The sequence below is a fragment of the Rhinolophus hipposideros genome, assembly GCF_964194185.1.
Source record: "Rhinolophus hipposideros genome assembly, chromosome: 21".
Lineage (NCBI taxonomy): Eukaryota > Metazoa > Chordata > Mammalia > Chiroptera > Rhinolophidae > Rhinolophus > Rhinolophus hipposideros.
Genome location: NC_138067.1, coordinates 30,323,633 through 30,351,329, shown reverse-complemented (window position 1 = coordinate 30,351,329; position 27,697 = coordinate 30,323,633). Strand labels below are relative to the sequence as shown.

Below are 27,697 nucleotides of genomic sequence, written 5' to 3'. Positions count from 1 at the left end.
AGGCGCGTTCCACGGGAATTTAAGGGGAAAAAGGTCACTCTGAGTGTTCCAGAAGTATCAGTGCAGTTTTAAGCTTCAATAAGGTCAGAAGTAAAAGGTTACAACTTGAAAAACAAACAAACAAAAAACCCCCACCATTTGAAAGCTTGTTTAAATTTCTTTTATATTTAGTGTTGTGATTTTGGAATAATACATTTTAAATTTGTTCCTGTAAAATTTAAACAGAATACTTTGGTTTTTTTTCTTTTTTCTTTAATGGGTAGGACCCTTCCTATGGGTATACCTCCCTGGGTTTATACTCATCGGGAAAATGAGGGAATGGATTGGACAGTGATAAGCATCATTCTGCCATTTGCAAAGTACGTTTGCATACACTGCATTTAATTTTCACAGGAACCATCAAGGATAAATGATTTCCTTCCCATTTTACAGATGAAGAAACTGAGGCTCAATTATTTGGTGAAAGGCATAGTCAGTTGTGCGGGAAGTAGAACGGGACCTGACCTACCACTCTGCCCCTGCTCTGTAGGGTTTTAGTGCCCATCAGAAGGGTCCTACCCCTTCCGTGGCGTTGCCTCTGAATCCAGTCCAGGGCTACTGCTTGTGGGATTCTCTTAGCACCAGAGGAAACATCCAGATGTGATGTCCCAGAGCTGGGGACATCTGCCACCTGGTCCCACCCCTCCATGTTTGGTGAAGAGGGGGTAGGGGTCCTCAAGACTGGGTGGGAGAGCTGGGGACATGGAGGCCCCTGTCCACACCGAGCACAGGGAGAGGTACTCCAGCGTATCTCAGACAGTGGGGAGGAAGGTAACCTGCCTGCATCTTTGTCTGAGCCTGTTGCCCGGGTACTGGAAGACTCTTCTCCCAGGCCCTTTGCTGCTCCTCAGCTCCTCAGCGTCACCGCTCAGATCTGTTTGGGCCAGAGCATTAGAATGCAATGCAGCTACTGACCTCTTCTAATCAGAAAAAGAGAAAGGCCAAACATTTCATAAAATGCATCTGTCGAACCAAGTTGGAAAGGACTGATAAAGGCGTCCTGTTTGTATTACGTAGAAGCTGTAATCAGTTTCCATTTACAACACCCAAGCCCCCAAATGCAAGAGGTGAACAGCCTGGGCTCAGAGGATAAGCGGGATCAGGATTCCAGCTGGAAAGGGTTTGAGGCATCTTAGAGGCCTGGACTGAGACCCAGTCCAGGATGGGGGGCCACTCCAATCACTGAGATACCCCCAAATGCCCAAACTGACAATTCTGGGCTCTAGATTATTCAGAGGAACGCTGCCTTTCTTAGAATTCCCCATGAGACACACACACACATCTGGACAAGGCCCAAACACTCACCACTTAAGGTGAACACTTATCACTTAAGATAAAAACATTCACCCCAGTAAAAAAAAGTTTTCTTCTGAAAAGCCACTGATGTCACTGAGAAGATCGCAAATTCTGTGAAAAATCCTCACAGATATGTGAAAACAATAATTAAAGAGACTGAATTATTTTTTTCTCTAAAGATAATTTATTTCAGTTTCCACCTTCTGACAATCTGAGGTGCGATATATATATAGACATATATGTATATTTTTTTTCTTCACAGGAAACAGCTTGATGTTAGCACTGTTCTGAGATCATCAACCTTGAAACTTTCTCAACCTTAAACTACAGCTTGTACAATATCACCAGATGTGACACAAAATTGCGTAACTGAGACACATAAAAGACCTGCACCACTGAACTCTACTTTGGGGCTCCTAAAGGTGATGTCCACATGTGGCAATGCCAAGAGCAGGTCTGAGACAAACTGGGGTGAAAGGGAAAACAGATTGTACCCCAATAGAAGCCACAGTTTATAACAAAGGCAGCTGACTACCATGTTCTAACACATTTACATATTTTAAGGGGATCTACGTCTGTTGTTCGAATTTCCTAGTATTCAGACATTTGGCTTGTCTTTCTCAAGGCGTCCACGGGAAGCGATGGCCCCAGGCTGGCTCCCAACCTCGGGGGCGGGAGACCCTGAGCCTTGCTGTCTCCAGCACAGGAGCGATCGGCAGCCCACCTGGGTCAGAGTCTCTGTGGAGATGGTGCCCAGTGAGCACTCCCCTTTCTCTTTCCAGAAGCACATTGCCCAGGGCCATGGAGAGAATTGGCACAGTTCCCCCATTCTAGGACTGACCCACACGTCAAAGGGGATTTACCAGTTAGTCCTTTCTAGTTAAAGTGCAAACACTGCTCAGGGAGCTCCAGGGGTGTATGCCAGGTGGGGGTGGTGGGGCGCTCTGGTCTGGCTTTGCCTTGTCAAAGCCTGGAATCTGCAGGTTCAGCCAGGATCTGGGCTCTCCCCCACGGCTCAGATGTCCGGTGGGAGCTGTGCATGTGGAAATGACGGGAAAATAGGCAACCCAGACCATTCTGACTCTCTCCTGGAAATGATGCGTATCCCTCTTTCCAACAGGAACGAAGGACAGGCACTGGGAGCACTGCTCCACTTGAATCCTGGGGAGCCAGCTAGGGCTGGGGGTGCACTCCTCAGCTCTCCACTTACCCCCCTGCTCAGAGCTCAGACTGGCCAACTTGGGGACAGGCTAACACCAGGTTACCCATGGAACAAAGCGGGCTGGCCCCTGAGGTGTTCCTCCCACCCCTCCTGACGGGCAGGACACACTGGCCCAGGTTGTGCAAGGGAGACCCAGGCCCAGAATGAGCCCCCCCGCACCCCCTCCCGAGAGCCTGCCTTGGTCTGAGCATTGAGTGTATCCGCTAAATGTGAACCATCTGGAAATGATTCATCCATTTGTTCTCCGGAGAACCAACACATTCCCATTCCCAGCCACATGGCAACAAGACGTACGTGCTGAGACATGTGGCTGTGTGGCTTGAGTAAACCCTGTTCCTGTCGGGGGTCTGAACATTGCACAGTAGTCCATTAGGGGCACTTCCAGCCAATACAACTTCCCTTTACCATGAAACTCGGCTGAAAGCTTTTCAAGGAAAACCCAGCCTTGAGAATCATAAAAAGGAATAAATGATTTACAGGAAAGCAGGGTGAGACGGCTGAGTCATAAGAGCAATGCTTAAGGAAAACGAAAAGGCTGGGTGAGGGTGGGAGGGGGCGAGAAGACTAACCCTCGGAGCTGAGGGTCTGTAGGGCCCTCCACCCAGCAGCTTCGTCTACAGTTGAGGAAGATGAGAGAAGAGACGAGCCTGAGACCGCTGCGCTGGGCATGGCGGGAGGTGGCTCACGGCACCTGTCTCCAGCAGTCGGGGCTGGGCCTTGAGCCCTCCTACCTTCCCTCGCTTCCCAAGTCCTCATCATTTTGGGCAAAGGACTGAGCCCCCTACTGCACAGTTGTCTGAAGTTTCAGGTGACTGGTCATCAAGCTGACCTAACCACAGGTCGAGCGGGATGCTCCCTAATTAAAAAGCCAAAGGTTAGGGTGCTGTTACACCCAGGAAGACCAGGCTTGCAGCTTGCGGCCCTGGCTTCCAGTTCCAGACACCTGGGTTAGACGAAGCCTCTTACAAACTCCTCTGTGGAGGGAACGCTGTACCTTTCACATCAGGAGGCTGGAATAGCAGGGGCCCCGGCTGATAAATGAACCCACATACAATAGTCCCGGAAAAGCACACCTCAAGCTGTTGCCTTCTTGCCGTACCGTGAAGCCCACTGCCTCACTGAGTGTGCAGAGGTGAGAGTAGAAGCCAAAGGTGGTGCTTCTGATTCTCGCCCTGGCTTCTGTCCTAGACCCACCACGGCTCGCTGGGTTAACCCAAACCCCGCAGGCTGTCATTCGGGTACAAAATTCAGGACGTGGACTCTTTCTAGTCCCCCTTTTGGTACTGTAAGAACGCCTCAGCCCACTTCTTTTGTTTTGGTCTTTTGGCAACAGGAAAATCAAAGTCTACTCCACTTCACTGTACAAATAACTTACACTATCAGAATCTGGCTCTCCTGCCTTTGGTTAAACACGCACGCGTTCGCACACACACAGCAGATGCTATGTGCCTGTCCGCGTGGCCCCTCTGGATCCATCGATATTGCTAACATTATAACAGAGGCTAAAAACACATCAGCGTCTCAGCCTCATCTTGTTTTCTGAGCGCGGAACTTTGTCCTCGAGAGTGAGCTGTCCTTTGGCTCACTATGGTTCCCACAGCCCTGAGGGACCGATGGCAGAACATCTGAAGTGACACTGCTAATGACAGGCCTTCAAAGCTCCCAGCTTGGGACACGCCACCTGCTGGTACTGGAAAGTCCCTTCTTGGATATGCTCTGTGCTTCCTGCACTGAGTAAGGTTCCTGAGTTGATGGGAAGGGCTACCAGAGCTCTCTTTGACCAAAGCGTGCTGTGTGTGCACTGGGTCACCAGCTCCCCACGCTGGCTGGCACCTCAGGGAGTGTGTCTGTGTCTGCTCTGACCAGGCGGAGGGAAGAGAATGTCACAGGGAGGGGACAGGGAGTATTAGTGAGGCCAGCTGCCAGCCCCCTTCCAGGAATGCTGTGCTTCTCCAGGTAACACTGGCCAGACGCACTCCACGGTGAGATGCTCAGCGCCAGGCAGCTGCCGACAGGAGACAGGCAGCCACCGAACCCCCTGCACTGGTCACACCATGGCGGCCCGCTGACTCTGCCAGCGTCCCCTTGTGGGGCTGAGCATGACGGGCAGTTCCTCTGGGACACACTTACTCCACCCTGAGGAGCTGGATTTAGGAGAACAAGGAGTGAGGGGAAAAACCAAAGCAACCCTTGCTTTTACCTTTAACTGCTATCTCAAGAGATTTATTTTAAAAAAAAAAAAGGGTCTCCAGACCATGTGTGAAGTTAAAGTGCTTGAAACAGCCGAAAGAAGTTGAAGCTGCATTTCCTTCCAGAGCCTGTGTGCTAGCCCCCGGCCCACCAGCACCCCTGGAATCTACTTTTCTTCCTCTGGAAATCAGACTGAATCCAAACTTCTACACAAGAATCTTAGATATGCAAGGATAAGTCTTTTGGGCATTTCGAAGTCTTAATGCATTTCCACCAACTACTGACAAATGAATACTAAAGCCGACAAGGGCAAGCTAAGGGGAGGGGCTCTACGGTGGCCCCGCAAGGGCCTCGAACAAGCCGCTCGGTGTGGCCCCACTGTTAGACGGGGGGAAAGGAGCACAGCACATTGGGGGCACGGTTGAACATTTAAAGGGGGGATGCATTATCTGAAGGAGGCATTAAGGGGCCACACACTCATCAATGTGTATTCAGTAGAGACATGCACCGTCATGGGGCCCAAACAGTGGGGCTGGGGCCTCACTACACAGCCTGTGTGACCAGCCCTGGCGCCGCAAGCAAACTGGCAACAGGACTGTGCTTTCTGTTTAGTGACATCACCAGTGAGGCTGACGTCTCTCTCCCTCCATCTCTCTCTCCCTCTCTCTCTCTCTCTCTCTCTCTCTCTCTCTCTCTCTCTCTCTCACACACACACACACACACACACACACACACACGCTGCCATCAGAAAACAAGCCGGGTTTCTGAATCCCTGCTCTCCAGCTTTTGGCGGGTAACAGTTCACACCACACGCTCAGAACGGACCATGTTTCACGGCGCCTCTCTTATGATCACCCCGATGTGCATTCAATGGCTCAACCAATGTCTGCTCTTCTCTGGAGCATTCTAGGGAGGCATGCATTCTAGCAGGGAACCCTTCTGAGCAGTGGCTGGGTAAGCGACGATCAGGTATGTATTTGCTACACTCAAGAAAAGACAGCAAGGTAATGTGACTGTGAGTCAGAGGAGGTAGTAGGGAAAACAGGATGGGCGAATGAAGGGAGAAAAGAGAGCCCCGTAGGCCTATTTCAAGGTCATGGCCCAAGAGTGATGGGCAGGAGGCAGAGGAAACCAGGCTGAAATATTCCCAGCATGCTGGATGCCTGGGGGTCAGACTTCAGTGCCCTCAGGCTGGTACCCAGCCTCCAGAAGTGAGATGAGGGGGGGTCTGTGCAGAGTCTGCAGGGAAGAGTTCAAAGCGCTGGGGCTGCAGAAGGTAAGGGCACCTTCCCGAAGCTGCCAGGGAGTGCAGGGCCCAGCACGCTCTGAAGTCACTCTGCCAAAGAGCCAAGTACAGCTGCCACCAGGAGCTGCCTGGGCCCAGCGTCTGTAACCGACAGATTTTCCTGCCTTTTTTGAAATGAAGAGCGGCACTGTTTGCTTTTAGAAAGGGTGGCTGTCTTGCAGCTCCTGAAGACACGTTTCTGTGCTGCTTCCTGGGACAGACAGCCCAATGCTCCTCCCAGGGAGTGAGTGGAAGGGCGTTTTCTGCTTCAGAAGGAAGCTGTCAGCTGCCCAGGAACACTTCAGACAGCCTGACACAGACACCTCAGTGCTGGTGTGACTGATTCAGTGATGTCTCCAGGGCACTTCACAGCCTGCATGTGGCCACGCCTTCTGCCCACAGGAAGGCATGTCCTCTGCCCCAGTCTCTCTCCCTCCCTAAAATAGGAGGTCTCGCTCCTCCTCGAGGTTCCTGTGACTAGTGCCTGTTACATAGAGGTGGGGGGCAGGAAAAGGCCAGCACCGGCCGTGGACCGACACTGAGAGGGTCCACTGCCCCCTCTGCCCCGTGCCACGTGTGAAGCAAAGGGCCCACGTCATCACCCATGACTGCCCCATGACTGCCCCGAGGGCACACACCCTGTCACTGGTGTGTGCCCTCACCCATATTCCCACAGGCACCCCACCCTCTCCTGCAGGAGGCTGCAGGCAGACCCTGCCCTGTGCCCCCCAGCTGGGCCTCCCTCCTCCTCCCTCAGTCCTATGTCACAGGCCTGACACTTGGGGGTATGGACAGTCACCTCGTGTTAGCCATGTAATCCCAGGAACACTTTGGCACGTGGATAGGGGAGCAGACACAGGCAGAGAGGAGGCGGGGAGAATGGGCATCGGCGTCTTTGAACTGCTAGTTCTGGGGCAGCATGGAGAGGCTGTAGGTGCTGTCGATGTCATGGATGTCATGCAGGGTCGTCGGGTGGGGTGACAGCCAGGCGCTGGCCCAGGAGAGGGCGTGAGCCTCAGTCTTCCTGAGGGGTGCCTTGGGCGCCCTCGGGTGGCCTACTCAGCGGCCATCTGTTCAATGTGGTCGCTCAGCAGCTTATATTGCTCTGGAAGAGAGAACAACGTTATTTTGTGAAAGAAAGATGGTGGCACGGACAGGCATGTCCTGCTCTTCTCCCTGGGGCAGTGACAAATCAGAACTTCATCAGGAGCAGTGAGTGCAGGCTTCTGAAGGTGCGTGATGACACAGAGCCCTCGGCCACCAGCATGCTGCCTGTAGGGAAGGGCACTCCTTGGAACCGAGGAGCCTCTTCTCATGGAAACGATGCTACAGAGGCTGGCCGCACAGGCCCTCCTGGTGTGGGCAGATAAACTGTGTCACGGGAGCCCCCTTTGCCATGGAGCCTGCACCGGGGCCACATGGTGCGAGACAGTGTCTGTGCTCTTTGCTGGCACTTTGGTGGGGCTAGTGACAATATCTAAGAACATCGAGGCGCCTCTAACACTCTCCCAGCTCTTGAGGCCATTCCTTTGCGGCTCCTTTAACTTGGTGCAGGAAGAAGTGGGTTTTTTTTTTTAAAGAATACTGCTCAATCCAAATACACATTTAAGTGGAAGGCTTTGGAGACCATGAGGAAGAGCTATTTGTAGCAGGTGGGGTGATGCATGAAGGTGGACCCAGGAGTAGATTAGGGAAGCTGACATGAGCCACAGATGCCCTTTTGTGACAGAAGTCAGAAACTCTAGAATAACCTCAAGACCCCCTCTCCACCTACCATACCACCCCTGTACCTCATGGCAGTGTGTTTCAAGAAACAAAGGAAGGGCACACAGTGGCCATTTAGAAGGAGGGGCACCCTGTGGCCAGAGTTGGACCATTTTCAAGTTCAGAGTCGAAGCAACACGTTACATCTTTACATTTGGACCTGCTGAGCTCCTCCTAGCCCCTGGCAAACCCTGCCTAGCAGAAACGGATTTCCAACTGGAATGAGAAGCATCCGTGCATTTACGTAGACAGAAACAGGAGGGGGGACCCAACCATGTAGTTTACCATCATGTTTCTCATTAAAATAGGAACAATCCTCTCAGCAGGGTGAGAAATCTCAGTCTGCAGAGCGTTTGTTGCTAAAAGCGTGTTCCTTCCCACCTCCGGCTATCCCTCACCTTCGTCCAGGTTGCCGATCACAGCCTGCTTCTTCAGGAAGTCATTGCACAGCTTCTTGCTCAGACCAAACGCCAGCATGTTGTGAGTAAACGTGCTGGAGGGGAAAACACCCATGAGCTAGCACCCCTCCTGCCTCCCTGGGGAGAGGGACCCAGGACCCAGGCCCTTCTCTCCTGGAGGCCCAACATGCATGCCACCTGGAATAGTCAGACAAAAGTCAAAACAAATCTTCCCTTCTTCAGCCAGACAACCACACTCCCTGCGAAACTGCCCGCCACCAGGTGAGCTGACAGGATGCATTAGGAACTGGGATCCAGGCCAACTGTCATCAATCCTACGCTTTTGAGCTGCTTAGGACCACACAGTTATACTGACATGGTGTCACGGGTGTGTGCCATCGTGAGGCGTGGCGCTCCCCTCACGGAGCCCCCAGGTAGAAGCATCTACCTCAGCCAGCGGTCCCCTCCTCCCCAAGTCTGGGTGTCAGTGTCAGCACCTCACTCTGCCCTGCTTTCATTCCATGGATGACTCGGGGTGGGAGAGGCACGGGTTCGGCCCCCAACGCGTCCCACTCTCTCTAGGTCCTGAGGGGCCCCCAGCGCTCTTACCCCAGTTGCCCGAAGGTAATGTTCTCGTTGAACCTCAGGCTGTCATCACGCTCCTCCTGGGTCATGTGGCACCACTTCTCCCTGGAAGCACAGGAGGTGACAGGAGAGGGTGTTCAGAGTGCCACTGCATGCCCAGCGACTTACCCCTCCCCCGCTCAGACCTACAGGGGTCAGGGGCACCCAAGGGTAGCTTCCCTGATGTTCACTTTGCTTTTACACAAAGTCTGCCAGAGTTCTGACACTCTGCTTGAGGGGCACGAAGTACAAACTTATTTATATCATCCTTCCTGAGATGAGAAGATCCAAAAGCTCATGTGCTTTCTACTGAGCGGAGATGACATGTGCTTAGTGGCTGCCTAGTCCATTCTCTAGGATACAAGAATGCCATCTCCCATGTTTTTCTCTACATTCAAGGATGGGAAGTCATGGCCCCCGTTTAAGGTGGAGAGACACGCAGAGGAAAGGAGCCTGCCGCTTCCTGTGGGGAGAGGGCATCCAGACCCCGGCGAGACTTGAGCTATGTCTCCATGCCTCACCAGCTTTGGGGGCTCTACCCTGCCAGTGAGGGGATGGCCCACTGTGGGAGGCAGTGCCCACAGGCTCTCCTGCCGGGAGGCCCAGGGAGCAGGGAGGCTGGAAGGCTTCTGTTACCCACACTGTCTGGTCAGGCAGCCTCGGCTCTGCCGAGTGTCACCTTCTTCCACTTGGTTTCCTCACAAACGATGCTGACTCTCCATGCCCCTCCCAGAGTGCGTGGACCAGACCCACCGTTTTCCCCACAGGGAACTGTGACCTGTGCCCACCAGGAAGACAGCACAAAGCCTCTCACACAAAGTGCGAAGCCCCAATGAGAAAGGAACTCGGTCTGTGTGCGTGGCTTCACAGGTGCAACTCTGGAGAATGAAACTGCCTGCCTGTTCTCTCTGGAGGAATATTAGTGAGCACAAGATTTGGGAAAGCAGAAGTTCTTCTCAGTGATACTAATTCAGTGCCCCTCCATGAAAGACGTCTCTCCCTCCCCTCATGCCAGAGCATCTTTGTCCCAGGGGGACGGGGGACTGTCGCACTCCTGCACTGTTCCACCACTGGTGTCCCCCAGGATAAAGAACATGACATGTCTATCCGAGAAGTGTGATACCTGCAGGAGATGCCGATGGTGAGGAAAAGCTCGTTTTAGCCTACTGCCCCTTAAAACTTAAACTCTGGATGATGCATCTGATTAAAACAAGGTTAAGAGAAAGACCAAAGAAAAGGCAGAGAAGAGGCAGTATGAGGGACGAGGGGTCAGGTTAATGGAGAAGCCAGAGGAAGAGAAACAGAACCAAGGACATCAACACTTCACCTCTCCATCCTCCTGGCTCAGGGAGGCCACTGGTGCTGCCACAGCTCAGCGAGAAGCCATCAAGGGCCCGACAGAGGCAAGGGGCCCTGCAGCTCCAGACTCCTCATGCTGATGCCCGGACACCCATGAAGGTACCCAGAATATGCTTCCAGGTACTGTGCTAAACCCTTCCCATCCTCTTTCCCACAATGGCCACGCTTAGGATTGTCCAGGCATAGGTCCCCCCATCACCACCAGGCCCACTGTATACAGTTGTGCAGGCTACAGACTGCACAAGCCCAGATCACGCATGGGAATGGCTCTCTTAGAATCATGCAGCACAGCCGCCCTGACCGCCATTCCTCCTGACCCGGACAAAGAGGTGACTCTTTTCTGTGGTTAGGAGTAGAACTGGGACATTTAATGGGATCTCTGAAGAAAGAGGTGGAAGGTCATTAGCAATCAGCAGATCAGGTGATGCTTATAATCAAATCAATTCCTCTAAACTGAATCGAACAGCCAATGCCAGTTGAGGTGTAATACTGCACAAAGGGTGGAACATGTGTCTACATTGCTGCAGTGGGAATTGGGACGTGACCCACAGCCTGCAGAATGGGAAGCCTCTGCAATGGAGCCGTCTCTGCCTCTGAGAACAGAGAGGACGCCAATGGCATGGTCGGCAGAGTTTACCAAAGAGGGAAAATCATGTTGGTGGCATGAGCTTGACCTGGACTCAGAGCCACCCTTCCTGCCCCCAGTCTCGAAGCAACCCTTGCTCCTCTTTCCAGGTGAGGCCTGGGGCATGTCTGGGTGTCCCCGGGGCAGGTCCAAAATGTGCGTGGTCAGACCACATCTGCTCCGCGGAGAAGGCCTCTGAGACCCAGAGGCTGGCCTGCACTCGCCAGCTCGGCACCGGCCGGCTCGGGGACCATAATGCTCCCACCCTCTTGGGCCTGGCTGTGGTGCTAAGAAGCATTGCTCCGGGAAGGCTGGTTAATCGCACTCAAGCAGAGATATGGTGGGAACTCCGGGGCTTTCGATTAAAGGAGATACCGGTTGTACCTAAAAGCTCCTTTTAGAGCCATAATAAGGCTGCGTAAGAAACAAGATTTCTCATAAAACAGTAAGCATTAAAAATATATAACTGATTACAGCATGCTTTGGGAAATTTCCATGGGGGGAAAAAATCACTGTATCAGAAACGATAGTTTGAATAGGTCTTGAACTCTAAAAATATATTATAAAAGATATCTAACAAATACAAAGTTCAAACAATTCAAGTCAGACCCCTCACACACAGGCTCCCCATCAGGCTGGGAAAGAGACAGCCACTGTCCATTCTCCATGACGCCTCAAATTTGTTATTGTGGGTCTGACAGGCCCCTGCACACCTCTGAGCACGTGACCAGACAGACAGACCCTCTGCACCCAGCCACGACTTCCAAGCTGGGATTCCGAGCATGACACAAGTGAAGTCATGGGTGTGGTTTCAAGGTCTATCTGGAAGGGGCCGGCAGAAAGCTCGTTTCCCTCAAAATTGGAGCCGACTTTCTGGACTTCACTGCTCTGTCCTCTCTGAACTCCCACTGGGCCTTCTGGGAGGTCTCGGGGTGCCTTATTTGCTTCCTGTCTATTTTGGGGTGCTCTGTGCTTGGCAAGCTCTCACCCGGCACCAGCCTGTCCCAGCGCTGGGCTTGCCTCCCAGGAGTGCCCTCCCCGCCCTGAGGTGGCCCTGGAAGGGACCCCCCCAGCACTGTAACATGAACCAAGTCACGTGGACACACACCTCTTCTTCTCCTCTCCAGCATCCCCTCTGGAGCGGCAGCAGAAACAGGTCAACAGAGGAACATGTCAAAGTCATGCAAGATATGTGAATGGAAAAAGAGAACAAGCGAAAGAAGGAGGGTTATTACCGGCAGAGACGGAGAAGGACAGAGAGCGACAGGGTATTCGAGAGCAATCTGTCTCCTAGGCGTTTGAGAGCTCAGCGACAAGAGGAACCCCATTCACCTACAAGCATCTAAGCATTTCCTTCCCTTTCGTTTCCTGGCAGAGCATAGAGTTCTCTCTCTTGAGTCCTCGGGAAGAGTGTCAGTGTGCCCCCCACCTGCACCCTCTGCCCCCCCCCAGAAAATGCCGCCACAGCAGATTGCTGTGGGGTATAGGCAGGCCATCGTGCCCCCACTAGGGTTTAGTTGCCCCCCCCAGAAAGATTTCACCTAAGATTGTCCCACGTGCTAGTGGACTGAAATCTTAAACAGCAGGATCTGCTGTCTCTCCTGCAAGGGAGGAAGGGGTCTCCCCAGTATTAGAGACGAGGGGATCCATCTTGTTAATGAGGAGAGGTTCAGAGGCGTCACAGCCCCAGGACTGGCGGGGCCAATAAGGGGGCCCAGGACTGGGAGGGATGCTCTCGTCCTGCCCGGCGCTGTGGCCGCGGGAGGCGGCCTTAGTTCGCTGTGGCCAGAGAGAGAACTGAGAGCCAGCCCCACAGCGTCAGTGCCCGCCCCTCACAGCCGCCACGTGCTCTGCGAAATGCTTCACCAAAGGGGTCTTCTGAAGTGGCAAGGCCACCCTCAGCGAAGCTGGAGAGGTCTGTTCAGGCTGCAGACCAGAGGAGTAAGTTGAAAGCAGCAATTGCATTTCTCCGGATGTTAGAGCAAAGTCTGGGGGTGGTGGCCAGCCCTGCACCCCAAGATCCTGTGGCAGTGGTTCATGCTCAGGATTCTGACTTCTCACAGGGAATAGGGAGAGTGGGTTTGAGCGGGTCCTGATGGTTTCATTCAGTGGGAGTCTGCGTTTCTCAGAGGGTCAGGTCAAGTCATGCCAGAGCCCCAGGACAGGAAGCGTTCATGCAAGCTGACGACCCCCACTCCCCCCACGAAGCTGTGCGCCCCGGACCCTTCAGGCAGCTTGCAGGGCACTGCGCCAGACAGGGTTGAAGGAGAAACACAGACACATGGACTCAGCCGTTCTTCTGCTCTCCTCTTCAGAAACAGGAAGAGAAAGTTCTCCCGGGTCCTCTTTCCCGAAGAAAGTAGGCCCAGACTTTGCTCCTACCTGGTCGTGGGGGACCGCTTTCTCCTCTCACAGTGGACAGCATCGAAAAAGGCCGCGTTCCAGAACCTCAGCGTGTGCCTGCGAGACGGAGACACGTGTCAGTTCTCTCCAAGCGAGGTGGGAGAGGCAGCTCTCGGCCCCCTGAGGGATGAGGAAGCCGATCTTCCTGCCTCATCTGGATGAGCTTCTAAACGCCCCACGGAGGTAGGGCTGAGAAAAGGAGCACCGGCCTTTATCCTCAGTCAGGTGCCTCCTGGGGTCCCTGGCCAAGCATGCTGAGTGCAGCTGCTCATCTCTCCTTGGGGGAGAGAGCCTAATGGCTGAAGTGCAGCCAGGAAGGTGAGAGGTGGAGCTGGGTGACCCTGGATTCTTCAGGTCAAAGCTGAAGCTGCCACAGGCGGGATGCAGACGGAGGCCGTTTCCTGTTTCTCCATCTTCCAGTGAGGCTCCCAAGAGAAAGCAAGGGGTTCGGGGAGACCTGCTTTTCTAGAGCAAGTGCTAGGAACATAAACGGGAACCTGGCAGGGACAGGGCACGTGCAGAGAGCAAGCATGTTTATAAGGACATGCAGGAAGATACATTCCTTTTAAAGATCAGGGGTCAGCAAACTACCGATTTGGTGGGTGGGCCTAATCCAGCCACTGCCTGTTTGTGTCAATCAAGGTTTATAGGAACACAGCCCCGCCATTCACTTACATATTGTCTAATAACAGAGTTAGATGGATGCCTGCAAAGCCTAAAACAGTCATCACCCGGCCCTTTAGGCTTGTTGTCCTGTTGCAGATGATATGACGGCCCCCAAATCAAGGCCCAGTGGGGCTGAGCTAAAATCACTGGATAGGAGTGACAGGGGCCGGTCAGCTTTCCCTTCGGCTTTCTTCTGCTTGTACCTGGCCCAGCTCAGGTGACGCCTCTGCACAGAGGTTCCTGGACAGCTCCAGCTCGGCCCTCCCTGGCCACATTCCTCACATGGCCCTGGTTTTGTTGTAGCCAAGTTCTCCCAGGGCTCGACTGTGATCTTTGAGGGAGGAGCACATTTGACTCCCTTTGGGTTCCAGCGGCTAGTCCAGAGCCTACTATGACTAAATACAATATGATGATGGAGAGGCTCTGGAGGGATTATAGCTGCACAAGTGGACATCCACAGAGTAAGATTCCCCCTGGCCACTGGCCTCTCACTTTCACCACTACTTTCATGTAAATAAAATAGCTTTTTGGGGCTATAATTCACATAACCCTAACATTCTCTCTTGTAAAGTATGCAATTCAGTGGTTTTTAGCATATTCACAGAGTTGTGCAACCATCACCACTACTTCCAAGACATTCTCATCACCCCATAAAGAAACCCCGTACACGAGCAGTCACTCCTCATTCCCCGTTTCCCCCAGCCCCTGGCAACCACTAATCTACTCTGTCTCCAGGGATTTGGCTATTCTGAACATTTTATATAAATGGAATCATACGCTATGTGGTCTTTGGATCTGGCTTCTGTCACTTAGCGAAATGTGTTCCAGGTCCACCCATGCTGGAGCACGCGTCAGTGCCTCGTTCCTTGATATGGTTGGATAATATTCCGCGGTGGGAATATATCACCTTTTGTGTATCCATCCATCAAATGCACACGTAGATGGACATTCGGGTTGTGCCCACCTTTTGGCTCTTATGAGGAACGCTATTATGAAGATAAGTGCACACATTGTTGCTGGAGTATTCGTTTCCAAGTCTTTCGAGGACATTCGTAGAGTAGAAGTGCTATGTCATAGGGTAATTCTACGTTTCACCTTCCGAGGAACTGCCGGGATGTCTTCCAAAGTGGCTGCCGCACATGACAATCTCACCAGCTGTGTAGGAGGGTTTCAGCATCTCCACATCCTCACTAGCCCTGGCGATCGCTAACCTGTCCTATCTGGGCTTTCCTAGTGGGTGTGAGTGACCTTGGTTTCTGTGGGAGACCAAGTGCGGTGAGTGCTGCCCCACCGCTGCGAGGTTGGTCTTACCAGATGGGCTGCTGCTTCAGGTGCGTGTACAGGTAGACCTTCTCTCCCTTCCTTTCCTCTTCTGGGCTGCACACAGTCACTGCAGGAAGGGGAGAAAGACTGAGTGTGGCTCTGGGTGCACCCACATGTGGGCACACCCTACGGTGACGCTCCCGGCAGCCACTGCTTCTGCCTGGGGACCACAGAAATGCATAGTTGAAATTGCACGATAGCTTGTCTCCCACCCCTGGGCAGGAATGATGCTCCTCACACCTGGCGATGAGGACCCCTTCTGAGGGAGGGATCCCTGAAAGGTTCCCACACCCCCAGCAAACACTTCCCTTCACCTCCCTGGGATGAGGAGCTTAGTTCCTGCATCCTCTCCATAGAGAAGGGGCTCTTCCATGGAAATTCCGTAAGAAAACAGACAGGAGCTGAGAGCAACTAGAGGGTCACCCACGGCAGCACCTTATGCTCCCGTGGAGCCCCAGGACGGTTATGGACCTGCTTGCTGGTGCTGCCAGTTCAGTGGCCTGGTTTAAGAGCCCCGAGGAGACCTGGGTTACTGGGACTGGATGGCTGGGAGGACTCACCAGTCTTCTGCTGCTTGTCCTTGGGCTTGCTCTCTTCCTCCCTGGGGAAGAGAAACCACAGCTGTGACACTAGGACCCCCCACACTCTCTCAAAGAAACCACCTGACATTTCTGAAACGGGATTCAGTCTCATAAGCAATGTGTACATTTAACATGGTTTCCTCTAAAATATTTCTATTAAGCCAATGCTACATTTGTCAATTGCCGGTCTAGTAGAATTTAGGCTTCTCTATGCCATTTTCTCTGGACCAGAAAAGGAATAAAGCCCAGTCACCCGGTTGTAACCAAGCCATCGGAGGTAAAGGCCAGGACCCCAGGGTAGCCGGCGCAGGCACTGGGCCCAGGGCTCTCTTGTTGATGCGCCCCCTTTTCTCTGTGGAAATTTGAGCTCCTACACTCTCTCCTGGAGAGAGCCTGTTATCAGGATCCTGAATTTCTGTGGAAGGACCGCTGTCTTGGGGACAGTAGTTTCTTCTGAGTCGACCTCGTTCCTTTAACACAAGCTCTCGCCACAGTTAAAAGAGAAGGGAGGGTTTGTAATTTCCCTCCTGCCAACTGATAATTTCCATATGCTCCTCATCCGTTCTAGAAAACATGGACTCCCAGGGGAAATCCCTGCATGTCAGCAAATGGAATGGCATTTGGAAACCCTAGAAAACTTGGTGGGGGGTGGGGGTGGGCAAGGAGTCAAGCTGGGCCAGCAGCTGTGCTTCTCGGGAGTGGCTCTGGGGCCCCCACCGATCACCAAGCGTGGACAGATTCTTCCATTACCAGGCCAGTGCCTCCTCATCCCTTTGGGCTCAATCGGCCTCTGTGGGTTGTCATGCCTGTGTGCCTGCCCATCTGCACAGACACAGCGGCATGCACACGAGGGGACACTTACTCATTTTTCCTGACCAGGGGTGCCTTGAGCTTGGTCTCCAGCCCCCCGAAGAACCCCTTGACGTTCTCCGTCTTGGCCGAAGTGTTCTTCAGCAGCCGCTCGGCAATGTCCTTCTTCTCCGCTAACCAGCTGTTGGCGGATTTCAAGTAGGAGTCAATGCTCCCTGCGGGCTTCTCCTTGGATTCTGAGGGGAGCAGGTGCGGTTTACCTAGAGACGGGGGAAAAGAGAGCAGAGATAAGAACCGGACTGTGTGGGAGCAACAACAGAGGGTGGAAAGGAACCCCTGCTAACTGGTGGAGCTGCTCTGGGGTGGTGGGGAGGCCTCCATCTGCAACTGATGAACGGCCTGGCTGAGCTAAGGCTGTCAGACCAGCTACTGCCAACAGAACAGGGGGACGTGGAGAGGATGGGCTGCTGGGAGAAGGACAGGAGGAAGCCAACGTGCAGAGGATGGGCATACACCAGAGGAGCGAACCCGTGGGTCCTGGGGGAGGGTGGGAAGGGAGGCCGGTGCCAGCACTGTCCTGACCCAGCTCTACTCCACGGGCAGGCCCCCAGCAACCTTCTTACAGTGGCCTGAATGACACTGTTGTAGCAGTTTAACACAGAAGCCCTCAAGCTCCAATGTACCAGAAAGTTCCAATGGAATGAGCCAGAAGAGCTGTCAGAGCCTCAGAGAAAGAACAATGCGTACTCTTCACTAAGGCACCTCCAGCCCATACCTGGGAATGCTTTCAATGCTTTCCAGCCGAAGTTCTAGACCGTTCCTCTTAGCTCCCTTCCACAGCCAACCAGGTGTTATGTTTCGCTAAAACCTAAAACTGGTGTCCTCATATCCGGCAAGTCCTGTGTCTACCATGGAACGTCCTGCTGAATGTGTTTATCGTCTCGCTGCCTAACAGCAGGGTGGTTTGCTTTGTACTGCGGACAGTCAATAGCTCGACCACGATGTAGCCCACGTGGGTCTTCTCCTCCTGTCCTAGGAATCTCACTCCTTGCTCATCCCTTCCTAACATCAGATTTCATTGTTTCCTGGAAGTCTCGTTCAGCTTTGCCTTAATCAGGAAGAAATCCTCATCTGATGCCTTGTTAGAAGCTGACACGTCTTGGGGCTCCAAGCTTGCCCCCCACGTGAGCCACTCCCCCGGGCCTTACCGATGTGGTAGTAAGTGAAGCACATGGTCATGAGGTTCTTGGCAGGCCCAAAGTCATCCATCTGGTGACACCTGAAATGAAGAGCAGGGTTGACTGGCTGAAGAGTTGTTCGACCCGATTTTCTCACTGCAAGTTCATGCAACGAGGCCAAAATACTTTACGAACATGTCTACATTAATAGCTCACTCCCCAGATGCTAGCTACATAGGAGAAGCAACAAGAATAATCCCCCTCGATTCAATTACGTGAACTGCCCACAGGCACATGGCGAAGACTGGGTCTGACTCTGGGCAGGAAGGAGTTCATGTCTGGCAGCCTGGCCTCCTTCACTTTCAAGGTCGAACAACCAAGGCCCAGGAAGGTCCATCTGCACCCACGAGCAGAGCCAGGACTGGAAGTCGGGCCTCAGGTCTCAGGTCAAAGCCAGTGGCCCTCCAGCCCCTGCTTCTCAGGAATCAGTGAGTTAGATGATACAGTCTAGTCAATGGTGCTCAGGCTTGAGCCCCATCGGAATCAACTTGAGGGCAGGGGAAGATGTGGATTGCTGGGAATGCGTACACCTACCCACCCTAGGTCACTTGCTCAAAATCAAATGATTCTATACCAGAATGTTTCACACACTAAAAAATGTTCTATACATGTAAAGACTTATATCGACTGTTATATCCTACTTACTATATTAGGTTGGTGCAAAAGTAATTGGGGTTTAAAAGGTTAAACATAAGTGCAAAAACTGCAATTACTTTTGCACCAACCTAACACGATCCTGAGATACCCACAGTCTCTTCAACTTAGAAAACAAAGAAACAAAAAAAAAACAGAATGAGGGCCGGCCCGGTGGCTCAGGCAGTTGGAGCTCCATGCTCCTAACTCCGAAGGCTGCCGGTTCAGTTCCCACATGGGCCAGTGGGCTCTCAACCACAAGGTTGCCGATTCAATTCCTCGAGTCCCGCAAGGGATGGTGGGCAGCGCCCCCTGCAACTAAGATTGAACACGGCACCTTGAGCTGAGCTGCCGCTGAGCTCCCGGATGGCTCAGTTGGTTGGAGCGTGTCCTCTCAACCACAAGGTTGCCGGTTCAACTCCCATAAGGGATGGTGGGCTGCGTCCCCTGCAACTAGAAAACGGCAACTGGACCTGGAGCTGAGCTGCGTCCTCCACAACTAAGACTGAAAGGACAACAACTTGAAGCTGAATGGCACCCTCCACAACTAAGATTGAAAGGACAACTTGACTTGGAAAAAAGGCCTGGAAGTACACACTGTTCCCCAATAAAGTCCTGTTCCCCTTCCCCAATAAAATCTTTCAAAAAAAACTAGAATGAAAATCTTCAAAAAGAAGGCTTGTACTGTTATCGTCACAAAAGCTACAGTGGTGTCCACAGTAGCACTGTGAATCAGAGAAGAAAAAGAAGAAGGATAGGGACCGGCCCAGTGGCTCAGGCAGTTGGAGCTCCGTGCTCCTAACTCCAAAGGCTGTCGGTTCGATTCCCACATGGGCCAGTGGGCTCTCAACCACAAGGTTGCTGGTTAGGTTCGACTCCTGCAAGGGATGGTGGGCTGCGCCCCCTGCAACTAAGATTGAACACAGCACCTTGAGCTGAGCTGCCTCCTGGACGGCTGTTGGTTGGAGCGCATCCTCTCAACCACAAGGTTGCCAGTCCGACTCCCGCAAGGGATGGTGGGCTCCACCCCCTGCAACTAGCAATGGCAACTGGACCTGGAGCTGAGCTGAGCCCTCCACAACTAAGACTGAAAGGACAACAACTTGACTTGGAAAAAAGTCCTGGAAGTACACACTGTTCCCCAATAAAGTTCTGTTCCCCTTTCCCAATAAAATCTTAAAAAGTAATAATAAAACCTTTAAAAAAAAAAAAGAAGGAGAAGGACGAAAAAAAATGGCGGCGTGAGGTGAGCCTCTGTAACGCTCCCCTGAAATTTACAACGAATCGGACAACAATAACTCCACAAAGGACTCCTTGCACAGCAGACAGGCAAGACGAAGAGGCCGACTACTGAATTCACCTCCAGGTGGGTGAATCGCACGAGCGGGGGAGGAGGGAGAGGAGAAGTGCGGAGACGGAGCCGCGCGGGCACAGGACACAGACCTAGCTCAGTGCTCGGAGCCCGCTGCTCCCGGAACTACCGCCGCTGCGGGAGAGGAAAAGACTCGGACTGCTAGGGCTCCGCAGGGCTGAGGGGACAGCATACAAAACCGCTGAACCCAACGCTCGCTCACGGCAGACCTCGGAGCAAAGATTGAGGGAAGAGGGCTGAAATCGGTGGTTTAAGCCCTCACTGCCGAGCGGAGAACGGAAGCCCTAGGCACGGAGACTAGCCGCCCCCTCCCTACCCTCCCAGAGCTCGCCCCGCCCCCACCTGCTCGGTGCTAGAAGCGATAAAGTAGCAGTGTCGGATCAAAGGACAGAATATTTGCTGCTCTGAGAACTGTGGACCGCAGACACAGATTCGCAGCTCAACTAGTTCCGGCAAAGGGGAGGGAGCTGTGGAAGCAGGACTGGCTGTGGTGGTGGTCGCCGCCATTGCTCTGGGCCACCTCTCACAACTCACCCCGCCCCTGGCCCCACCTATCTGGGCGGATCCCTGCAGGAGTAAACAGAACTGCTGAAACAAACGGGCTCTGAATCTGGTGCAGAAAGAGCTTTGGAACTCCAAAAGCTCTTCGCATACCTATCAACCTGTTGCAGAAGACACTCCTGTAGATGTCTAGGAAGAGAAATAGTAAATCAGTGATTGCCATGAATAACCAAGGCAACAAGATAGCTCAGAAAGAAAGTGAAAAGTCTCCAGAAAAGGAACTTAGAGATATGGACCTTTGTGATTTAAATGACAGAGAATTCAAGATCGCAATTCTGAAAAAACTGAACGAGATGCAAGAAAACACAGAAAGGCAGTTTAATGAACTCAGAAACACAATCAAAGAACACCATGAGCATTTTACAAAAGAAATTGAAATCTTGAAAAAGAACCAAATAGAATTTCTGGAGATTAAGAACTCAATAGAAGAAATTAACAATAAAATATCCAGCTTAGGTAGTAGAGTTGACCAGATGGAGGAAAGAATCAGTGACATCGAAGATAGAAACCTGGAATTTACACAGAGGGAAGAAGAAAGAGACTTGAGACTTAAAAGAAATGAAAGAACTCTACAAGAACTTTCTGACTCCATCAGAAAGAGCAATATAAGAATAATGGGCATACCAGAAGGAGAAGAAAGAGGGAAGGGAACAGAGAATATATTCAAACAAATCGTTGATGAGAACTTCCCAAACTTGTGGACAGAACTGGATCCTCGAATCCAAGAAGCAAATAGAACACCTAATTACCTCAATCCCAACAGGCCTTCACCAAGGCACATTGTATTGAAGCTGTCTAAAATCAATGACAAAGAAAGAATCCTCAAGGCAGCCAGGGAAAAGAAGACGGTAACTTACAAAGGAAAGCCCATTAGATTATCTTCAGATTTTTCAGCAGAAACTCTACAAGCTAGGAGGGAATGGAACCAAATATTCAAACTATTGAAAGAGAGAAATCATGAGCCAAGAATAATATATCCAGCAAAGATCTCCTTTAGATATGAAGGAGGAATAAAGATCTTTCCAGACATCCAGAAGCTGAGGGAATTTTCTAATACACGACCTGCACTACAAGAAATACTAAAGGAGGCTATTAGACCACCATCAACAGGGACAACTTGTGGCAACCGAAACATAAAAAGGGGGAGCGTAAAGGCCTGAACTGGAATATGGGAATAGAGAAAGTAAGCGTACTGAAGAAACTGGAATACTCTAAATATCAAACTTTCTTTTACATAAACTCAAGGGTAACCACTCAAAAAACATCCAAATCTGAAATATATACTGTAATAAAAGAAGAAACAGAGGGAAACATCATAGAATACTACCACACAGAAATAACAGACAACAACAAAAAGGCAAAGAAACAATGGAGACACAGCCTTACCAGAAAACTAAAGACAGAATGACAGGAAATCCTCACATATCAATAATCACCCTGAATGTAAATGGACTGAACTCACCAATAAAGAGACACAGAGTAGCAGATTGGATCAAAAAACTAAACCCAACCATATGCTGCCTACAAGAGACACATCTCAGCTACAAGGACAAGCATAGACTCAAAGTGAAAGGGTGGAAATTGACACTTCAAGCAAATGGTACCCAGAAAAAATCAGGTGTAGCCATAATGATTTCCGATGAAACAGACTTCAGGGTGAAAAAGATAACAAGAGACAAAGATGGACACTTCATAATGGTAAAGGGGACTATACAACAAGAAGACATAACAGTCATCAATATTTATGCCCCCAATAAGGGAGCACCGAAATATACCAAGCAACTACTAACAGAACTAAAGGGAGAAATTGACCAAAACACAATTATACTAGGGGACTTAAATACATCATTGACAGCTATGGATAGATCATCCAAACAGAAGATAAATAACGAAATCGCAGCCCTAAATGACACATTAGATGAATTGGACATAATTGACATATATAGAGCACTTCATCCTAAAACATCAGACTATACATTCTTTTCTAGTGTACATGGAACATTCTCAAGGATAGACCATATATTGGGACACAAAATCAGCCTCAGCAAATTTAAGAAGATTGAAATCATACCAAGCATATTCTCTGATCACAAAGCTTTGAAATTGGATATCAACTGCAAAAAGAAAGCAGGAAAAAACACAAATACATGGAGATTAAACAACATACTTTTAAAGAACGACTGGGTCAAAGAAGAAATTAGAGGAGAGCTCAAAAGATACATAGAAACAAATGACAATGAAAATACATCCTACCAAAATTTTTGGGATGCCGCGAAAGCAGTTTTAAGAGGGAAATTTATATCATTACAGGCCTATCTCAAGAAACAAGAAAAATCCCAAATAAATAACCTCATGTTACACCTTAAAAAACTAGAAAAAGAAGAACAAGCGAAACCCAAGGTCAGCAGAAGAAAGGAAATAACAAAAATCAGAGCAGAACTAAATGAAATAGAGAACAAAAAGACAATAGAAAAAATTAATGTGACAAAAAGCTGGTTCTTTGAAAAGATTAACAAAATCGACAAACCCTTGGCTAGACTCACTAAGATAAAAAGAGAGAAGACACTAATTAACAAAATCAGAAATGAAAAAGGGGAAGTTATCACGGACACCACAGAAATACAAAGGATTATCCAAGAATACTATGAAGGACTATATGCCACCAAATTTAATAACTTAGAAGAAATGGACAAGTTCTTAGAAACATATAGCCTTCCAAGGCTGAATCATGAAGAACTGGAAAATCTTAACAGGCCGATCACCAGTAAGGAAATTGAATCAGTCATCAAAAACCTTCCCAAAATCAAAAGTCCTGGACCAGATGGCTTCACCAGTGAATTCTACCAAACCTTCAAAGAGGATCTAATACCAATCCTGCTCAAACTCTTCCAAAAAATTGAAGAAGAGTCAGTACTCCCTAACTCATTCTATGAGGCCAACATTACCCTGATACCAAAACCTGGTAAGGACAACACAAAAAAAGAAAACTACAGACCTATATCTCTGATGAATACAGATGCTAAAATCCTAAACAAAATTCTAGCAAATCGAATACAACAATGCATTAAAAAGATTATTCATCACGACCAAGTGGGGTTCATCCCCGGGGCACAAGGATGGTTCAACATTCGCAAATCCATCAATGTGATACATCACATAAACAAAATAAAGGACAAAAATCATATGATTCTATCAATTGATGCAGAAAAAGCATTTGATAAGATACAACATCCATTTATGATTAAAACACTTACTAAAATTGGTATGGAAGGAAAATACCTCAACATAATAAAGGCCATATACGACAAGCCCTCAGCTAACCTCATAATTAATGGTGAAAAGCTGAAGCCCTTTGCTCTACGTTCAGGAACACGACAAGGTTGTCCCCTATCACCTCTGCTTTTCAACATAGTGTTGGAAGTCCTCGCCAGAGCTATCAGGCAAGAGAAAGAAATAAAAGGCATCCAAATTGGGAATGAAGAAGTTAAATTGTCACTCTTTGCAGATGACATGATGCTATACATAGAAAACCCTAAAGACTCCACCAAAAAGCTATTAGAAACAATCAATGAATATAGTAAAGTTGCTGGCTACAAAATCAATGTACAAAAGTCCATTGCTTTCCTATATACCAACAATGAAATCTCAGAAAAAGAGATAGAGAAAACAATTCCTTTTGCAATTGCAGCAAAAAGAATAATATACCTAGGAATAAACTTAACCAAAGATGTGAAGGATTTATATGCTGAAAACTATAAGACATTTTTGAAAGAAATTGAAGAAGACACAAAGAAATGGAAAGACATTCCGTGCTCATGGATTGGAAGAATCAACATAGTTAAAATGGCCATATTACCCAAAGCCATATACAGATTTAATGCAATCCCCATTAAAATCCCAATGGCATTTTTTAAAGAAACAGAACAAAAAATCATCAGATTTGTTTGGAACCACAAAAGACCCCGAATAGCCAAAGCAATATTAAAAAAAAAGAACAATACTGGAGGTATCACACTCCCTGATTTTTCCTTGTACTACAGGGCTACAATAATCAAAACAGCTTGGTATTGGCGGAAAAACAGACACATAGACCAATGGAATAGAATTGAGAACCCAGAAATAAAACCACATAAATATGGACAGATAATTTTTGACAAAGAAGCTAAAAACATACAATGGAGGAAAGACAGCCTCTTCAATAAATGGTGTTGGCAGAATTGGATAGCTACATGCAAAAGAATGAAACTGGACTGCTATCTGTCACCATGTACCAAAATTAATTCAAAATGGATCAAAGACTTAAGCATAAGACCTGACACAATAAACTGCATTGAAGAAAACATAGGTACTAAACTTATGGACCTTGGGTTCAAAGAGCATTTTATGAATTTGACTCCAAAGGCAATGGAAGTAAAAACTAAAATAAACAAATGGGATTATATGAAACTGAAAAGCTTCTGCACAGCAAAAGAAACTATTGACAAAATAATGAGGCAACCAACTGAATGGGAGAAGATTTTCGCAAACAGTTCCTCTGATAAGGGGCTAATATCCAAAATATACAAGGAACTCATGAAACTCAACAACAAAAAAACAAACAACCCAATTGAAAAATGGACAGAGGACCTGAAGAGACATTTCTCCAAAGAGGACATACAAATGGCAAATAGACATATGAAAAAATGCTCAACATCGCTAATCATCAGAGAAATGCAAATGAAAACCACAATGAGATATCACCTCACCCCAGTCAGAATGGCTTTCATCAACAAAACAAATAGTAACAAGTGTTGGAGAGGCTGTGGAGAAAAAGGAACTCTCATACACTGTTGGTGGGAATGCAGACTGGTGCAGCCGCTATGGAAGGCAGTGTGGAGGTTCCTCAAGAAATTACGAATAGAATTACCATATGACCCAGCAATCGCTCTCCTGGGTATCTACCCCAAAAATATAAAAGCATTTCTCTATAGAGACACGTGTACGCCAATGTTCATTGCAGCTTTGTTTACGGTGGCCAAGACATGGAAACAACCGAAATGTCCTTCGATAGATGAATGGATAAAGAAGTTGTGGTACATATACACAATGGAATACTATTCGGCGTTAAGGAAAGATGATATAGGAACATTTGTGACAACATGGATGGATCTCGAGAGAATAATGCTAAGTGAAACAAGTCAGACAGAAAAAGCAGAGAACCCTATGATTTCACTGATATGTGGTATATAAACCAAAAAGAACAAGACAAACAAATGAGAAACAAAAACTCATAGACACAGACAATAATTTAGTGGTTACCAGAGGGTAAGGGGGTGGGGGGTGGGTGATGAGGGTAAAGGGGATCAAATATATGGTGATGGAAGGAGAACTGACTCTGGGTGGTGAACACACAATGGGATTTATAGACGATGTAATACAGAATTGTACACCTGAAATCTATGTAAATTTACTAACAATTGTCACCCCAATAAAATTTAAAAAAAAAAAAAAAAAAAAAAAAAAAAAAAAAGAAGAAGAAGAAGAAGAAGGATAACCTTCTTCTAATACCACCAACAGATCATGAGTTGAATAAATTGTGGTACATGGATATATTAGAATACTACACAGCCATTACAGATGCAGAACTGTGTGTAAATGTAATGCCTTTTAAAAAAAAATACAATTATTTGCTAATGTGTACATTATTAACAGTGGTTTTCATCGGGAGATGAATCCAAAGTGAGAGAAGAGGGTGTGTGACAAGGCTTTCCTTTTCATTTCAGCTTCTACACCTTTGTATCTGCTCTCTTTTGTACTTTTCTTTCATATTTAGTTTTTAACCTTGGACAAATATTACTTAAAAATAAAAATCAACAGAAGTGATCTAGATAGTAGATTAGGGCCATTTTTGTTTATATTTTAATATAATCTAACAAATTTAAAGAACTAAACTACTAATAAAACCATAAAAGACTAAGTAAAAGTAAACACTAAAGATACTAATAAACTAAAAATGATGAAACTCATATATTTTAAAAACTAATAAATATTTCAAAATGTTATTTTTTTTTGCAAGCATACAAAAATATACAGAGGGTGCCAAAAAACAAAACATGTATACACATTTTAAGAAAGGAAAACTATTAAAATTGTAATAATATATACCGATAACAAAAGGTGAATACAAGTCACGTTTGAATTCTGCAATTACAAGAGGTGCTCAAAGCGATTACCATCAGCATCCAGACACTTCTGATTACGGTGAACTACTGCTTGAGCAATGTTGACCAAAGTGTCCACTTGTATACATTTTTTTGGCACCCCCAGTATATGCTCACAAAGCAATGGAAAGATTTTGTGTTTGGGCAGGGTTAGAAACTGAATTTAATTTTTCCCCAATTTTATTTATTTAAGGAAAAAAAATCAAAGAAAATTTGAGAATTAGATAAGTATGTTACCATGTGGGACAGGCCCAATCAACACACACTACGGGTTCATGAAAATTCCTATAGACGTAAATGTCTGGTAGTTTAAGTGTATTCAGTGCCCGAGGGCATGCTGCATACAACACAACCTGGGGGCTGCTTTACACAAGCTCCTGATGTGCTCCCAGCTGGGGGGGGGGGCGGCACACCCAGATTGCCCTCTTTGGGAGTGTATCCTGAACCGGGGATATTCTGAGTAAGTGCAGGACAAACACAGATTCTTTGCTCTTTTGGTCACTTTCCTCTAGTCCATGCCCCACGTTCGTGGTGGAATACAGAAAGGTGAGGAGACACCAAGACGCAGAAGAATTGAGATTGAAGAGAAGAGCTACATTTATGTTGGGAAAAGAAGGGGAAAGACAAAACGGACATGGGGACAGGGGGAGGTGGCCATGGCAGAAGCCACGGGACAGGGACCTGCTTTGAGGCCACACTGAGTGACTGTCAGATCAGGGCTTCCCTGTACCCCTTCCTTTCTTACCCACGATCTGCCCCCCTCTACCTGGATTTAGAGCCATTGCTCAGCTTCCTCCAAGCAGAGACACGTCCCCTAGATTCATAATTTGGAGGGTATGTCACCCGCTCTGATGCAAGTCTGAGATGTCTGAAGCGGGGTTGGCAGTGCTAGAGCCACAGGGTCTCAGCAGGAGAGCCCCATGAGGCTCCTGGCCGGCCTCCCACAGCTACACAGAAGCCGAGGGAGGCCCCTCCCACCACCCCACACTGCCTACAAATGCCTGTGTGAGAAAAGGCTCCAGCAGTGCCCAATTCGTCCTCATGGCAGGCTATGTCATGCAATCATATCATTAAGTGGGCGGTTACCCAGTTTCAAGTACTTCACAAC

At 48.9% G+C, this 27,697-nt stretch overlaps 1 protein-coding gene across 2 annotated transcripts in view; it reads right to left on the bottom strand.

Moving 5' to 3' along the window:
• Positions 1–4,790: 4,790 nt before the first annotated feature.
• KIAA0513 overlaps positions 4,791–27,697 on the bottom strand; it is a 57,736-nt gene continuing 34,829 nt past the window's right edge. Inside the window, exons 5-13 of one of the 2 annotated variants that reach the window (XM_081030832.1) lie at positions 17,794–17,864; positions 16,638–16,845; positions 15,755–15,795; positions 15,183–15,261; positions 13,185–13,262; positions 11,911–11,937; positions 8,804–8,884; positions 8,195–8,289; positions 4,791–7,137 (exon numbers count right to left, since the gene is read on the bottom strand). In XM_081030832.1, the coding sequence (XP_080886958.1) occupies positions 7,088–7,137; positions 8,195–8,289; positions 8,804–8,884; positions 11,911–11,937; positions 13,185–13,262; positions 15,183–15,261; positions 15,755–15,795; positions 16,638–16,845; positions 17,794–17,864 (730 nt within the window). In that variant the 3' untranslated portion in view covers positions 4,791–7,087. The remainder of the gene's footprint in view (positions 7,138–8,194; positions 8,290–8,803; positions 8,885–11,910; positions 11,938–13,184; positions 13,263–15,182; positions 15,262–15,754; positions 15,796–16,637; positions 16,846–17,793; positions 17,865–27,697) is intronic. The other variant, XM_081030833.1, reaches the window with a different exon arrangement.